Source organism: Pocillopora verrucosa, chromosome 11, assembly GCF_036669915.1.
Source record: "Pocillopora verrucosa isolate sample1 chromosome 11, ASM3666991v2, whole genome shotgun sequence".
NCBI classification, from domain to species: domain Eukaryota; kingdom Metazoa; phylum Cnidaria; class Anthozoa; order Scleractinia; family Pocilloporidae; genus Pocillopora; species Pocillopora verrucosa.
In genome coordinates this window covers 17,322,348-17,339,539 of record NC_089322.1, presented here as the reverse complement: position 1 = coordinate 17,339,539, position 17,192 = coordinate 17,322,348, and the positions used below count along the sequence as shown (strand labels likewise).

Genomic DNA, 17,192 nt, shown 5'->3' with positions numbered 1-17,192 from the left:
TATCAAAGTATAGCCGAGTTTATATGCCCTCAATCATTGACCTGTAAGCAGGTAAGTCGTTTTCTTTTGACAAATTATGCGTTAGATTTCTCACGACAAAAAGTAAAAGTACCTTTACTCAAAGAATCTTGGAAAAATATCTACTTTAAATGATACGTTATTCTTTCTTGGGATCACCATATATTTTTATTCAAACTGAAGAAAATTTAATTTTACTTCAAGATAAAACCCTTTGGTCAATGAGTATCTTAATATCTACATTAGGTTTTGCGGGATAAATGGTTTAGATCAGATGAAGAATATTTCACGAATATGTTAATATAATAAAGAGCAGCTTCACTAGTGGAGGTTTCTGGAAACGATTGAGTGAAAAGAGAGGGGTTTACCCCAAAATCGAATAGAAGAAACCATTGGGGAGTAGAAAACAAAAGCAGCCTTTTGGACTTAAGGCCCTTGTGTAAACGAAATAGATAGAAAGGATCATTAAACATCCCACGAGAAAGCATTTTCGTTTACCTTGGTACTGAAGAGAGTCTCAGTTTAAACTTGAATATCGAAAGAATGGCTAAATCGTCCGGGCTGAACAGCGTAGTCTGTAAAGCTCTGATGCAACTGACTTACACAAAAGCTGTTCAGCTGTTTTATAAAGCTACAAAAGAAAGCCGGCAGTGAGCCAGTTTTCTAAAACGTTACCGTTGCCGTATATGATTGGACATGTGCTCTACGAAGCTAAAAATTATCTCCTAATATGGGAAACATGTTGACAAATATCCTTATTATCACTTAAGCTTTGAAAGATCGTCTTCTCTTTTTCAAAAAAATAAATAAGTAAAAGGCTCAAAGCTGATGGTAATTACGCGTCGTGTACATTATTTTACAATTAAAAAAAACGGTGGGCTGATGAATGTGCATTATAGTATTATTATGTATACATTTTCATTTCAATGATCTTCCGAGAACTGGAATGTACATCAAAGACATCTTAACTACTTTTGGCCAGAAACGTGCCGAACATGAATTCTGCATGCGCTGAGACAAATTAAGATGTGGCTAAAATTGATGCTGGCAACGGGATCAGGACAAGACTCTGATGTTAAACTTGAAATCTCGTGTGCTAAATCGTTTGCATGTGGGCTTTAGTCTCTCTCGGAATTTTATGAAACGCCTCGGGCAAAAAGTACTCGTAAACGTACGATTTTACTTCTATTTACTCCAAGCCCGCTCATTTTTTAGTTCTTCTACTTAAGGTAACTTGTTTTCTTTCTTTTTTGAGTTAGTATGACGCTTCGATAATGAGAACGTTTGGGTCTCGCAAATGTGGCCTGGGTTCGATTCCCAAACCTGCCGTCGTCTACCTGATGACTGTCTTATTGATCTCCGTTTCCGAGGTTTTTTTCTCCTTTTTCATTAAATTTCTTCCCTCCTTGAGAAACGATTCTCTAAATTCCAATTTCAAGCAGTTTTTTTTCCGTTGACCTTACCGTTTCACATCTTGAAAGGGATTGCAAATTAAGTAGCTAAAATAGATCTTCTGAAAAATGATAACAGTCATAGTAAATTATCCTAACCTGGACAAAATTATGAGCCCAAATGATTTCTAAATAGCATCGAAAACGCCAGTAAATTAATAAATGTGTACTTTTCTTCATTCTAAGCCGTCGTTCTAAAAGACTACTAAGTCTACTGCCGTTCGTCTAACAGAGAGAAAATCAAAATTATTCGTCCATAATTAGTTACCTGAAAAATATAATTCCTCTTACTTTTACTTAGAAAATCAAACTGAAACTCTGTATATCTCCAATAGACCTCAACCAAAGATACATTGCGATCTCGAATAAGTAAAGATACATTTAACAAGAGAAAAGGACAACATTTCCGAGAAGGCTCCTTGATTAGTTGTAACCTATCTGTACTTTGCCCTCTGTGTGTGATATACGTAACAAAATACAGTTTGTTGACAAGGAATTAAGACGCGATTGGTTAAAGTCCAAGATGGCTAAAAGGCAATCTTATTCGAAGAAAAACTCAAAACACAGAAGAATTGTGTGAAAAATTCACTATCAGTAGCATTTACTTCCATCTGATTTTTTTTTCATCGCGGTTAGACAATGCGGTTATGATATGTGATTAAATGCAGTTTGATTACAGGGAAATGAAACAAAATGGAGCGAAGTCTAATTTGGCAAAATGGAATTTGATTGGTGGAAGGCAATTCAAGCACGTGAAAAATTGCCCAGTGTTCATTTACTGCAATGACCGGGTGTGTTCTGACCGGACTTTGGACGTGATGGAATGTAAGTTGTTTGGCGTATACGTTTTGAGTAAAGGAGCGAAAAAAAAACACGTTTTAACTTAAAACGATACAATTGATGCGAACCTTTCAAATCCCGATAAATCTCGACCTTAATCGACGAGGCTCTCGCAAAGGCCACAGACCATTGTAAATAGACAACTTCTTATTCCAAATTTGCGTAAAATTTCAAACTCGAGCCATGATAAACAAGAACGAGCATGTGGTTAAATCGTTAGTTTATGCAGGGCAAACAAAAAAGCAAAGAAGACGATCAGCTATTCCAAAATCTATCTTCGATTGGATTACAGCTTATTTCCAATATCCATTAGTGTGTTGATAAATATTCAATTATGCTGTTGACTTCATTAAACTTACATTTTTCAAAAGAAGTCAAATGATGTGTTCAAAAATTCGTATTTTGATTTGTCATCTTAAACTTTTCTCTGGCTGAAAATACCGGCAAAGTTTTATATTATCTAATAACCAAGAAGCGGTTCACTACATCTTCCCATCGAAGCATGTGTTTGCGACATGTTCTTCTTTCAATTACAATGCGAACAGGATATTACGTGTAGCCGGTAATTTATATTTAAAATGAAAAGGAAAAAGGTTTCAGATTATCTCGTAACACTCAGTTTTCTTGGTTCTCACTAAACATTCTAATAAAAACAAAGAAAGCATGAACACAACACTTTAGATCCACAACATTTTCATAACGTGCTTTTGTCATAGGGACTAGTGTGTGTTGCTGGCTCACTTTGCTGATTTACTTCTATTGCCTGCCAAAAGCCCGCTCATTCGGTGAAAACATGTTCTCAAAGCTATTTGCGGTTTTCAGACCCACTGCTCGATGAAAACGTTTCTTAATTCATGCAAAGGTACTTTGTATTCGCAGTTAAGAATATTGCACAACAATAGAACGCTCATGATTCCTCGAGCATGCATACAGTAGAATAAATGAATGCTAACGCACATCAATTGATTGTTATTTAATCAAAATAATTCTCAAACTGGAAACAAAAATAAATGCTGTAAGGCAATTCTGGAAGCTTATAACCTTTACCGCGTTAATACTCTTCTTTCCTTTTGTAAGAATGTAGACATCACTTACAATGTTTAAAGTAATCCACCCACCCCCAAAAAATAACTCTTGCATGCATAGCGACATATCTCCAAACTTTTGCGTCTTAGAGAAGCGGCTCTCTCACTTTAATGTATGATGGGTTTGCTCTTGTTCTCTGTGTTGGTTTTTTTTTATAACATAGGCGAGCGTAACATGCAAGAGTTGTTTTTTTGGCTGGAGATGAGACAGTTTGTGTACTTAATGTTTTCATTTTTGTAACCGAAAAGAGCATAACTTTCATTAGAACGAAAGTATCGCAGAAAGACAGAAAAAAAACTAATTTATCTGAACTCACACAGATATTTTGTGGGCTATTGTCCTCTTTTCTAAATACTTCTCAGTAAAAATGTAGCTCGACGCCTTCTATTTCCCGTTGGAGAGAGAGCGCGTTGCTTAACGAGACCAAATAACGGTTGCGAAAGAGACTACACTTACTGGCGTTCCTCTTACAGAGAGAAAATCAAAATTATTCGTCTACAGTCAGTTATCTCAAAAATATAAATCCGCATAATTTAACTACTAAAAGCAAACTGAAACTCTGTATATCTCCAATAGACCTCAACCAAAGATACATTGCGATCTCGAATAAGTGAAGATACATTTAACAAGAGAAAAAGATAATATTTCAAAGGTTGTTGCCTATCTGGACTTCGCCCTCATTGTGTGAAATAAGTGATAAAATCCACGCTGTTTTACAGGGAATTAACACGCGATTGAGTAGAGTCCAAAGTAGATAAAAGCCAATTTTATTGGAAGAAAAAGTCAAAACGCGGAAGAATTGCGTGAAAAATTCACTATAAGTAGCAATTACTTCCATCTGAATTTTTTTCAGTGGGATTGGACAATGCGGTAAGTACGGTGGCCCACAACTGTCACGGCAAAACAAAAAGTCACGGCACTACAAACTTTACTCACGGCAAAACAAAATTAAGTCACGGCAAAACAAAATTAACTCACGGCAAAACAAAATTAACTCATGGCAAAACAAAATTAACTCACGGCAAAACAAAATTAACTCACGGCAAAACAAAATTAACTCACGGCAAAACAAAGAAAACGAGTTGGTCAGCGGTTGGTCAGCGGTTGGTCAGCGGTTGTTATTTGCATCTGAAATGATACGTCGTGTAACAATAACTCACTGCTCGCTCGAAAACCGCCATTTTTCGAGCTCATAATGTTTTGCACTGCGTGTGGTTCGGAAGTTGATGAAGATGCAAACTTTTGTAAAAGCTGTGGTAGAGGTACGTTTCTTAATTTAAAGTTTTCGTATTTGAATTTCTTTTAGTTCCAAATAACGATAGGCGTGAGAAGACACTGCTACAAATTAGCTCATTAGCACGTGTCTGGAATGAGATTGTGCATGTAGCCTGTGCGTAAAAAGAAAACATTCGTAATGTATGTGCCTTGATGAATTAAGGATTTTCAATAGGTGGAAAATACTGTACGCCTGCAAACAGTCAGTCAATCATATTTTTCTTTTTGATTCTCTTTGTATTGTATTGTGTGGTATTGTACATGTTAAGAGGTAGAAAAAGTGGCCTGTGTTCATCCCTATATTTTTGTAAGTTGACGTTTTAGACCTAAGGTTAGAAGATTCAAGTGAGGAAGAAGACTCCAACAATGAAGTTGAGGTGGAGATTGATAAAGAGACCATTATCAAATATTATTTTCAACGCGGTTTTAGTTATGAAAAAATAATTCATTTCCTTGCCAAGCGTCATGACCATGAAATAAGTAACAGCATACTTTTTAAGGCGGTTAAAGACATATGGACTCAAGAGAAGGAGTTTTTTTAAGGCGGATAATTCTGGTGAAGTTTTAGAGGCAGTTAGAAAACGTATCCTTGAGATTATCCATGGACCTGGATCAGGTGGGGGATACAGGATGGTATGGCACACCTTAAAGATAGAAGGTTTGAATGTTCCTCATATAATAGTTCAAGATATATTAAAAGAGGTAGATCCAGAAGGTTGCCAGTTGAGTAAAGCTCACCGGTTGAAGAGGAGGACTTATCACTGTCTTGGGCCAAATGATACTTGGCACATAGATGGTTATGACAAACTGAAGCCCTTTGGGTTTCCCATACATGGGGCTATAGATGGCTTCAGCCGGAAAATATTATGGCTTGAAGTTACCAGGTCCAACAAGTCACCGGACAACATTGCCACTTACTTCTTAAGTACTGTAAAGGAATTGAAGGGGTGCCCTAGACAGCTAATTACAGATCTTGGCACTGAAAATGGATTGGCAGCATCAATGCAGTCTTATTTTCATGATGATGCTGATGCCCACCGTTATGTCTCGTCACCTAGAAACCAAAGAATTGAAGGGTGGTGGTCATTTTATTCACAGAGCAGGTCAAGGTGGTGGCGCAACTTTTTCCAAGATTTGGAACTTGAGGGTGTCTTGGACTCTTCTTCTGAATTAAATATGGAATGTTTGTGGAACTGTTTTGCACCAGTTATCCAGAAAGACCTTGACATTGTCAAAGAACACTGGAACAGCCACAGAATTAGGAAAAGTAGACACAACACTGGCCCTGGTAGACCTTATTCACTATTCTATTTGCCTGATTTTCATGGGGCTGTTGGAAACCTTCTGCTAAATGTTCCTCAGTCAGAAACTGACTGTGTATCTCAGCACATAATTCAGAGGAAAAATGTAAATGAATATCAAGATTACTTTGATTATGCTAGAAATGCCCTTGGAATCAGCCTTTCAAACCACTGGCAAGAGGCGGTGTGACTTTATCGTAAACTTTTAACCACAGCTGTAAATGGTGCATAATTGCTAAAATTCAGTTTAAGATCACTTGAGATATTGTTAGACATTTCTCATTTTAAGCAAGTTATGCCTTGTTTTTTGTTCCAAAACCACACCAACTGTCACTTGGTGTTAACATTACTGTACAGTATATCAGCCATTGTGTCAAGCATTTAAGGTTACTGCTTGGTTGAAAAAAATTATTATTAAAGGAAAGTGACTCAAGAAGACTTCATGTTCAAAATATAACAACAACTTCATTATTTTATTGATCAAATTGATCTCCAAGACTGTATAAAAACTGTATTTGTGTTATCAATAACCATAACATGAGGCTATACTTGTTAATGAAAGAAATGCACAGGAGAACATTGCTCTAACAGAAATAAGGTCATATGAACGTGTATTATAAGGAATCTCAAAGTACTTTTAAGCTATTTTCAAAGTTGATACGACTGCTGCATTTGTATGCTTCAGAAATAACTTTAACATTAACTTGTGGTTTTTTTAAAAACTCTATAACAATGTTATAACGGTTGTGAAAGCAACATCTGTTTGTCCTGTAAATCTCTCTGCAATGGTCCCTGATGGAAAACCATTTTTACCAAAAGTCTTAAATAGCATTAAGCCATACCAAACGATTGTCCCTTGGATAGTGCTAACATTAACATTAATGAAAGAAATTTGCACTGGAGAACGTTGTTCTAACAGAAATAAGGTCATCTGAACGTGTATTATAAGGAATCTCAAAGTACTTTTAAGCTATTTTCAAAGTTGATATGACTGCTGCATTTGTATGCCTCAGAAATAACTTTAACATTAACTTGTGGTTTTTTTAAAAACTCAATAACAATGTTATAACGGTTGTGAAAGCAACATCTGTTTCTCCTGTAAATCTCTCTGCAATGGTCCCTGATGGAAAACCATTTTACCAAAAGTCTTAAATAGCATTAAGACATACCAAACGATTGTCCCTTGGATAGTGCTAACATTAAGACTTCGTTCAAAGCTTCCTGTATTTTCATGTGAGCTATGGGAAAAGTGACTTCTTTTGCACAAGCTCTAACTACTGGGAAACAAATTTGGTGTTTTGGATTCCTGATAAGACAATCATGATCAAATTTGACAGTTATTGATATTTGTTCTCCACTGATAGGCTTGTGTTTCTGCCCAGTCAACCAGCCCAAAACACCTGCTAGTGTAAGGTCAGGCAGGAGCAACTCTTCCTTTGATCCTGCAGCTTCCTTGCCTTTGTCCTCACAACTTGCCATTTCCTCTGCATACCCAGAACAATTAACATTTGGATCATCGAGGTGAAAGAGGAAATCTTGAAGAAGATCCATTAGCATGTTCTGGGTGCAGTGATGAAAACAAGTAATTTGCATCAACTGCATCATTTTTACCTACATTTTTCACATAGAGTGGCTTACAAGCTTCTGGGTGGGTTTGGTTAATGTCTTTCAAACCATAGGAATCTAACCCATTCAGGAATTCCTTGAGGTAAACAAGCCTCTTGGTCACTAAACTGATTGCTACAGAACTAAGGGTCTCTTCAGTGTGAGAAGCGTGAACAGTTCCTGTGTACCCATGCTCAATAATAGTGTCGGTATGTGCCATTATGTCCTCTTTGATTGCATTCAGTAATTCCCTGTCAGATGTTGTCAGATGTTTTTCACTGTCAAGTTGCTGGAGAGGAATATTTGGATCTCCCATTAAGCCATTTTGCCCATCCTCCAATAGTAAATGGTACGCCTGACTTCCACCATAAAGATTGCTGTGGAATGTTTTCCATTTTTCTTCTGCTTGTTGTCGTAGAGTAGCGTAACTTGCATTAGGTGACACCCGTAATGGCAATCTTTTACCCCTCTTTGATTTGAGAATTTGATCCTTCTCATTCCACTTCCATCACCACTCCATAAGACCCAAGTGAACAACAACCTCTTTATTTTTTTTCTCTTCTTTACTAGACTTTATCACTCGGGATTTCCACTCTTTCCCCTTACTTTTCCTGAAGCTTACAAATGACTTCACTTAGGTACTAGTAAAATCGCTATCTTCAGAACTTGTTCCTTGTTTTTCTATGCTTGAGTGAATTGCTAAGTAAAATAAAGGTTCATATATTTTAAGAAAGATCCTTCAACACTACATGTCATATCACTGTATCTAGGCTGAGAGGAGTTGGTCATTTAACTTGCAATGAAAAGGAGCACTGTAAAAAACCTAAAGATGTTGGCAAAGTGGGAAGAAATTGAGAAAATAGTGGAAAGCTTTTTCTCTCACAAAACATCACCGTTTAACCATATTCAGTCAGATCCCCTAGCGATGCCATGGTACTTAGTCAATACATCTATAATGATTCAGAATCTGAGGGCGCACTGCCCGATGGTTAAACAGGTGTGGCTTGCAGACGACTCTGTTGGAGGAAGGAGAATCCCGCAGTTGTACGACTGGTACAAGCAACTGAGTAAAGAGGGAGAAAAGTTTGGATATCTCGTGAACGGGTCAGAGAGCTGGCTGATTGTTAAGTCTGAGGCACTTGCAGATGAAGCAAAGAGGGTGTTTGGAGATGAAGTCAATTTAACAACTGAAGGTCAGCGCCGCAAATTTCCCTTTCGTAAACGGTCGTTGCCATTTGAAACGGTCGATGCCATTTCTCAGAACGGTCGTTGCCATTTGAAACGGTCGATGCCATTTCTCGGAACGGTCGTTGCCATTGAAAACAGTTGATGCCATTTCTCATGACGGTCGATGCCATCGTAAAGGTCGATGCCAAGAAGGAACCGATATTTCCGACTCTCTCCGACGACATGCGTGACAATCAGAGCAATGCGTGACTAGCTTTCCCACAAACCATCGCGATTTTTATCAAATCAAAATGGCGGACAAACCCGACAATTTTCTCAAAGATCTAATATCTTCAGCTATAAAAGAAGTCGAATCGAAAAGAAAATCTTTTGAATCGACCCAAATTAGAGTTTTCTGGCTTCGCTTCCAGATGATTCATTTTACTACCTGAAGGCAATTTCAGGAAATGGAGAAAAGTTCAAAGTGCACTTTTTGACCGAAGATATAACGAAAGAAAACCTGGAGCAATGGATATCCGAATATGAAGTGATAAACAGCATCTCAGTGAAGTTAAAGACAAAGAAGGTACCAACAAGCGGCTATGTGTTGCAAAACTACTATAGATGCCAACACAACACTCGCAACTGGAGTCCAAGTAAAGATCCACAGCAGAAATTGTACTTGAATCCATCTGCCAGAGTTAAGAACACCAATTGCCCCTTTCAGATGATAGTCAAAATAGACAGCGAGGGATGTTGTTCTGTGGACATAGATTGGGACCACAACCATTCACTTGAAACTCTGGAGACCTCTAATTTCCGTGACCTTTCTCCTGAGTGCACAGAAAGAGTTTTGAAGCTGTTTGAAAGTGGGCATACACCAGCAACCGCAAGGCAACAGTACTTGAAAGAACTCAAAGAATCATGTCAGGATGAATTGGAATTTCACAGGAAAAAGGCCAATTGGGCAGTTATGCCAAGAAAAAGGGACTTTAGTTACCTCTACACGCAATTTGGTAAGGATAGGTATGGTGGACAGGGCGTTATGATGTTTGAAAGACTTGCCGAAAGGCTTGAACAATACAAGAAAGACAACCCTGAAGCTACTACTTGTTACCAGATATATTTAGGTGATAATACGCCTCTTTTAATTGCTATTGTAACGCCTCTCATGAACCGTGTACACAAGGAAGTGCAGCAGTCTGGTGAGATGGTTTTTGTTGATGCTACTTCTAATACAGAAGAGCACAATCTTGAAGTGTTTTTAATGCGCACAAACAATGTATCTGGAGCACTTCCACTTGGCATCTTGATCACCAGTGATGAGCAGGAGCGTACACTTAAACAGGGCTTTGAAATGCTTTGGTCCTGTTTACCAGAGTATGCATTCAATGATCGTGGTCGGGAACAAGGCCCCCAAGTCATCCTTACAGACAACTGTAAAGAGGAAAGAAATGCTCTGAAGTCTGTTTGGCCAACATCTGTTTTACTTCTTTGCATCTTCCACATGCTCCAACAACTTTGGAGATGGCTTCACGAGAGCAAGAACAGTATCAGCCAAGCAGATAGACCCTATTTTCTCACCCTTTTCAAGAGGTCCTTATATTCCGAGACAAAACAAGATTTTGAGAACCGCTTCAGTGAACTTTTGAATGATGGCCGTTGCAAGAAATACCCAAATCTAGTAAGCTATTTGCAAAATCTATACAATGACAAAGAATCTTTTGCTCTATGCTTTAGAACTGAACTGCCTGTTAGAGGTAACCACACCAACAATTTTGCCGAGGCTCAGTTTTTGGTTCTTAAGGATGTAATTCTGCAGCGCACTAAAGAGTACAATGTTGTTGGGCTTCTAGACAAGCTGACTATTGATCTGGAAGATCACTACAAGAATAACCTCCTCAGTATTGCTGATGGGAGTTTTGATGGCGTGTACAGACATCGATTCTTTGGCAAAGGGAAAGACGGAAGCACAGGGTTTAAAGTCCCCGATAAAAAAGATCTTGATGCCTACCTCTCAACTGTAGAGACCTTTGGCAATAATGTATTCAAAGTTGGAAGCTCTTCAGATAGCAGTCACAGGTCAGTAGTGTTTTTTCTTAGCCGTCACAATAGCATAACGCTCTGATGGTACAAGAGGGCATGTGTGGGTGGGCATTATTTTCCTATCTTTCCCCCATTGTCTGATTCAAATTATTTTGATAGGGGAAGCAGTGCAGGGGGGGGGGAGGGGGCAGTGTTTCTAGGCTCCTCCCCTTTGGAGCAAAAATACATAAAACATGGGGACATAACATGCATAACATATGAGATACATGTAATTCCTGCAGTTCATCCATATGCTGCATTCCAAGGATGTTGATTTAGCATAAGGAAGACCAAAACATGAGTAATATATTGTCCAGGGGGTGGGGTACCTTTAGTAATTTCCCTTCTTGGCAGGGTATTGAGTTTTTTATAGCAGAGTAAGAGCAAGTCCTTACTCTGCTGTTAGGAATATTTCCATTAATATCTTAGTGGATCAACCAGTTGAAGGTCTAGAATGTATCTATTACAGATTGAAAAAACAAAAATTCCAGTTGTATTGAGATATTTATGAATTGTCTCATTGGTTCTTTGTCAGTTATACAGTGGACATGACTCTTGGGATATGTACCTGCACGGTTGGTAAAGACGGGAGCCCATGCAAACACCAGTATGTCCTGTGGGTGGCAAATCTAGCAGACTGCATAAACTTCATTCCAGTCAGTAATACACGTGAGAGGCAGAAATTGGCCTGGCTAGCAATAGGAAAGACACTTCCTGTTGCTTGTTATAAGCCATTACGCTCTAGTGATGCTGGACAAACATCACAAACTGATGGTTCTAATGGTTTTGTAACAGAGGCATCCACTAGTGTGGAAACAGCACAACAAGGGCCAAACTGCTCAACTGCTGAACCAATACAGAGCAATGATGATGAGGATAAACATTCCACTGAACCAATACAGAGCAATGATGATGATGAGGATGATTCCATTGCAAATGCTGAACAATTGTTGAGAAACTCTTGTGAACAAATAATTTAAAAGCTCCAAAGCTGAAGAGACCTTAATTTGGCCAAAGGTGTAATCAGGTTCGCAAAAAGGGTAACATCCTTAACCGCTGCTAGATCTATGCATTCTAATTTGGCAAGCGCTCTTTTTTCTTTTGGGTCCAGTGAGGTGAAAAAAACCGGAAATGGAAAAAAGATCCGAGTCCAGCCCAACAGAAAACGAAAGTGTGGTAGTGGAAGCCGTCAGGTTGTATCAAAAGGGCGACCAGTACAACTACAAGAACCAACCTCCAAGAGGAAGCGCACCCATGACTTGGCTAAAGCAGTACAAACAAACACTAAAAGTAGTAAGAAGTCTGGGTCCCATACTATGAAATCCAAGACAAAGCACATGCAAAGGGAAAAATAGGAAAACAGAGAAATCTTAGTGAATAAACAATGGAATGTTCGCATAATGTTTAACATAGAGGGAAATTCACTTAAGGCAAATTGCCTAGATTAAAAACCTCTCTCCTTGGATCTGCCCCTGAACAACAAGGTTATTAAAACGATTGAGGTTTTGACATTGTAAATAAGTTTTAATTCATTCTTTCCTGTTAAAGTCTAACACAACATTTGTAATGATTTAAAATTTGTTTGAACAGTAACATGATGTACATGTGCTGCAATGACCACAATTAATTTCAAAAATCGATAATAATAATTTAAAAACAAAAACAATTATGTATTTTAGATTGATCCAATAGTCCTTTCAAATCATCTCCAGTTAAAATCACTAAATGCAGGATAGGTTAATTAAACATGTGACTTTTGGTGTCTTATAAGATTTCGTTTCTCTGCAAAAGTCTTTTGACAATGATCACACTTGTAGCTGTCTGTATGTTTCTTGTCTTTATGCCTCTTTAGCTTTTGCTCATGGTCAAACGATTCATTGCATTCCTCGCAAATGCACTCATGACAACCTTTCTGGTGGTATTTGAAGTCCTTCTCCCTTGTGAACTGGGTGCTGCAGGTTGGACATTTTTTTATCTCTGCTATTCCCATATCAAGGTCTTCCCTCAAGCTCAGTGCTTTATCTTTCCAGTCCTATGAAGATCATAGTATGATATTTTAAAAGGGGGGAAATATATTAGGGATCAATCGTTTATTTTTGATCCCTCCTATTTTTTATATAAACTAGATTGCAAAGACAGTTTTTTTCACCTCCTATCATAATTTTTTGAGGATAATACCCCCTTGCCCCCCCCCCCCCCTTTCCTCAAAACCTGGATCCGCCACATGTAGGTTATTTCTAATTAAAATTTAGGTTAAATTAATTGGTACATTATAATGGGCCTTGCTATCCCCCAGGTATATTTAAGAGTTCTGTCTGGAAAAATAACAAGTCTGAAAATTATATTGCAAAATTGACATTCAGCTTGAGGTCCCAGCTTGATTCAAGATCAACATTCATAACCTAAAATACTTTTAATTGGAAAGTTTGACGAGAACATTTACACTCTCGGTCCTTACAAAGTTAGCCACGTAAACCACATAGCAGTCCACTGTAATGGGGCAGGGTTAATACACAAACATTCGCAATGTTAGAAGTTTATAACTAACCTTTCGTCTGTCTCTCGGCAATTTCTTCCACATATTGCCAACCACTTTGGAAACCTGCCCGATTCCTGCCCCCTTTCCAAGTTGTTCCTTGACATCTGGCTGTGGAATGATACAAAGTACGAGGAAACTATATCAGCTTATATCGAATGTAATTTCAAGGCCTACAAGAATAACGAATACAAGTGCAACACTTATAGATAAGATATTTGTTAATGACATAAACGAAAATTTTAGATGCGGTTTATTTTTCACTGATATTTCTGATCACTTAATCTTAATCACTTGTAATCGGATATAAAGGATGTAAGGGAAACAACATGTTTTAGACTATTTGAACAAGCACTTTATCTAGGCTGAAAATGATTGAATATTTCGGGAAATACAAAACAAACTCACCGCAACTGACTGCATAAAGGAGTTCCACCCCGTTGGCTTCTTAATTGATTTTTGTTTTGTTTCTGCACAAGAAGAATGGGTTCGTTCTGTTTCAGCTGGCTCAACTCTCGCGCACGTGGATTGCTCCGCCATCTTATAAACAACACTGCCCGGAAGTGACGTCCGAGCGTGCCAACAGCGTACGAGCTATTCACGAGGGCTGTCGTCTGCTCGGCTAGTTTTAGAAATGGCATCGACCGTTTCAAATGGCAACGACCGTTTACGAAAGGGAAATTTGCGTCAGCGCCATCTAAGAGCAGTCATTGCGTCGCAAGAATACAAAGGTCAGTATTGTGAGGAGAAAAATTGCATGTGGAAAGAGGAAATCGAACGGCTCTCCGAAATTGCAAAGAGTCAGCCTCACACAGCGTACATTGCCTTCACAAAAGGGTACAAGACATAGTTCATCTACTTCATGCATACTATAGATTTGGTTGAGGATTAAGTCGATCCAATCCAGGAGGCGATTGATGACCTACTTCTTCCAACTTTGTTCGGTCAATCAGAGCCTCTCCCTAACGAGATGCGTCTACTTGTCACCTTACCAGCGGCTCAAGGGGGTCTGGGCATGCCAAATTTGAGAGCTAAGGCGCCACAACAGTTTGCTTCCTCGAAGTCAATAACTACTGCGCACGTAGATTCTATCACATCGCAGAGAACATTTATGGCGCCAGGCGAAAGCTCTACGGAGGAGCTTAAGAGACATCATCGGGCACTTAAGAGGGCGCGTGACAAAGAGAAATTGGAAAGCATTGACTCAACTCTATCCCTAGATCTGCTGCCACTAGTTAATCAATCGAGAGACAAGGGCGCAAGTTCTTGGTTAAATGCTATGCCTTTCGCAGATCAGGGCTTAGTCCTTAATAAACAGGAGTTTAGAGACTCGCTACGCTTACGGTATAATTTGCCTCCGAACGATCTACAAAGTCTATGTGTGTGGGGATAAATTTACTGTAGGCCATGCCCTCTCATGTAAAAAGGGGGGCTTTGTAGCGCAGAGACATGATGGTGTCCGTGATTTATTAACGGCATTCATCAATAAGGTCTTCAACAATGTGGAAACTGAACCACGCCTTCAACCCCTCGACAACGAACGGCTACATTTGAGAAGTGCCGTCACAAGCTCTGAGGCAAGATTAGACATCAAGGCGGGAGGTTTCTGGTCAAGAGGAATTACGGCATTTTTCGATGTAAGAGTTACGCACGTTAACTCCAAGTGTTACCAGAACAAGACAACATCTGAAGTATTCAATGAGCAAGAGGACGAGAAGAAACGCAAGTACCAGCAGCAGGTACTAGATGTAGAGATTGTTTCATTCACACCTTTAGTGTTTGGAACCAATAGCGCAATGGGGAAATGAGTTTCAGCGTTTCCAGAAGCATCTTGCAGATAAGATAGCTCAGAAGGACACCGAGCCGTATAACATCGTTATCGCATGGCTCAGGATACAAATCTCGTTCGAACTTCTAAGATTGGTACACGCATGCGTGAGAGGTTTACGAACGCCTTTTGACAGCAAGATAGAACACTCCCTAGACTGCAAAATAAACGTCGCCACCACGGGCATCTAAAGTTTTTTTTTTGTTGTTTTTCTTTTTGTTTTTTTTTTTTGGGAAATTTTCAAGCTAAATGCTTTTGTATTATACATGATTTTGAATTTTTATGAAATTTCGTATATTGATTTTTTATCAACTGTTTTTTGTAAATAATCTTGAATTGTGAATAAAGTTATTAATTTTAGATAAATGATTTTGGAAATAATCAGGAATGTTTTGGTCTTTAACCTCGCGCTCTCTGACTGTTTGCAGGCGTACAGTATTTTCCACCTGTTGGAAAATCCTTAATTCATCAAGGCACATACATTATGAATTTTTTCTTTTTACACACAGGCTACATGAACAATCTTATTCCAGACACGTGCTAATGAGCTAGTTTGTAGAAGTGTCTTCTCACGCCTATCGTTATTTGGAATTAAAAGAAATTCAAATACGAACACTTCAAATTAAGAAACGTACCTCTACCACAGCTTTTACAAAAGTTTGCATCTTCATCAACTTCCGATACACACGCGGAGCAAAATATCGTGAGCTCGAAAAATAGCGGTTTTTCGAGCGAGCAGTGAGTTATTGTTACACGACGTATCATTTCAGATGCAAACAACTACCGCTGACCAACAGCTGACCAACTCGTTTTCTTTGTTTTGCCGTGAGTTAATTTGGTTTTGCCGTGAGTTAATTTTGTTTTGTCGTGAGTTAATTTTGTTTTGCCGTGAGTTAATTTTGTTTTGCCGTGAGTAAAGTTTGTAGTGCCGTGACTTTTTGTTTTGCCGTGACAGTCGTGGGCCACTGCAGTTAAGAATATGTGATTAAATGCAGTTTGTTTACAGGAAAATGACACGAGATGTTGCGAAGTCTAATTTGGCAAAATAGAATTTGATTGGTGGAAGACAATTCAAGCACGTGAAAAATTGCCCAATGTTTATTTAGTGCTATGATTGGGTATATTCTAAATGAACTTTGGACGTTGTTGTCGTGGTACGTGATGGAATGTACGTTGTTTGGCGTGTACGTTTTGAGTAAAGGAGCGGAAAAAACACGTTTTAGCTTAAAAATGATACAGTTGATGTGAACGTTTCATATAAATCTCGACCTTAATCGATGAGGCTCACGCGAAGGCCATAAACCATTGCAATTAGGCAATCTCTTATTCCAAATTTTCGTAAACTTTCAAACTCGAGCCCTGACGCACAAGAAAAAAAAAAAAGCAAAGAAGAGATCAGTTATTCCAAAATCTATCTGTGAGTTGAATTTCACCTTATTTTCATTTTCCTCTTGTGGGCTGATAAATATCCAATTACGCTGTTAACTTAATTAAACCTACATCTTTTCAAAAGAAGTCAAATGATGTGTTCAAGAATTCGTAGTTTGATTTGTCACCTTAAATTTTTCTCTGACTGAAAATGCCTGCCAAGTTTTATGTTATTTAATAAGCAAGGAGGAGTTCACAACATCTTCCCCTCAAAGCATGAATTTGTGACAACTGGTTCCTCTTTCAACTTCTACAATGCGAACAGGATATAACACGTAGCCGGTAATTTATATTCAAAATCAAAAGGAAAAGGTTTCAGATTATCTCGTAACACTTAGTTTCTGGGTTCTCACTAAAAATTCTAATAAAAACATAGAGAAAGCAGGGACACAGCACCTTAGATCGATAACACTTTCATAACTTGCTTTTGTATGCGATCATATGGCCTGGTGTGTTGTTACTGGCTTACTTTGCTGAAAGACTTAAAGCAAGACCTCATGCACCATACCGGATTGTCTTTTTTCTACAATGGAATAAGTTTTTCTCATTTAATACAAACTCGTAATGTTCCT

At 38.5% G+C, this 17,192-nt stretch overlaps 1 protein-coding gene and 4 pseudogenes across 1 annotated transcript; 3 read left to right on the top strand and 2 right to left on the bottom strand.

The window, feature by feature from the left end:
* Window positions 1-4,590: 4,590 nt before the first annotated feature.
* LOC136277011 (uncharacterized) lies at window positions 4,591-6,203 on the top strand (annotated as a pseudogene).
* Window positions 6,204-7,129: 926 nt separating this feature from the next.
* LOC136284090 (uncharacterized) lies at window positions 7,130-7,892 on the bottom strand (annotated as a pseudogene).
* Window positions 7,893-8,501: 609 nt separating this feature from the next.
* LOC136284225 (uncharacterized) lies at window positions 8,502-15,383 on the top strand (annotated as a pseudogene).
* On the top strand, window positions 8,946-12,280 carry LOC136284317 (uncharacterized; annotated as a pseudogene).
* Window positions 12,475-14,026, bottom strand: LOC131775839 (zinc finger protein sdz-12-like). The gene is made up of 3 exons (XM_059091950.2): window positions 13,773-14,026; window positions 13,377-13,475; window positions 12,475-12,860 (listed from the first exon to the last, which is right to left on the bottom strand). The coding sequence occupies exons 1-3, from the start codon at window positions 13,902-13,904 to the stop codon at window positions 12,570-12,572; spliced, it is 522 nt and encodes a 173-aa protein (XP_058947933.2). The 5' UTR covers window positions 13,905-14,026; the 3' UTR covers window positions 12,475-12,569.
* Window positions 15,384-17,192: the final 1,809 nt, after the last annotated feature.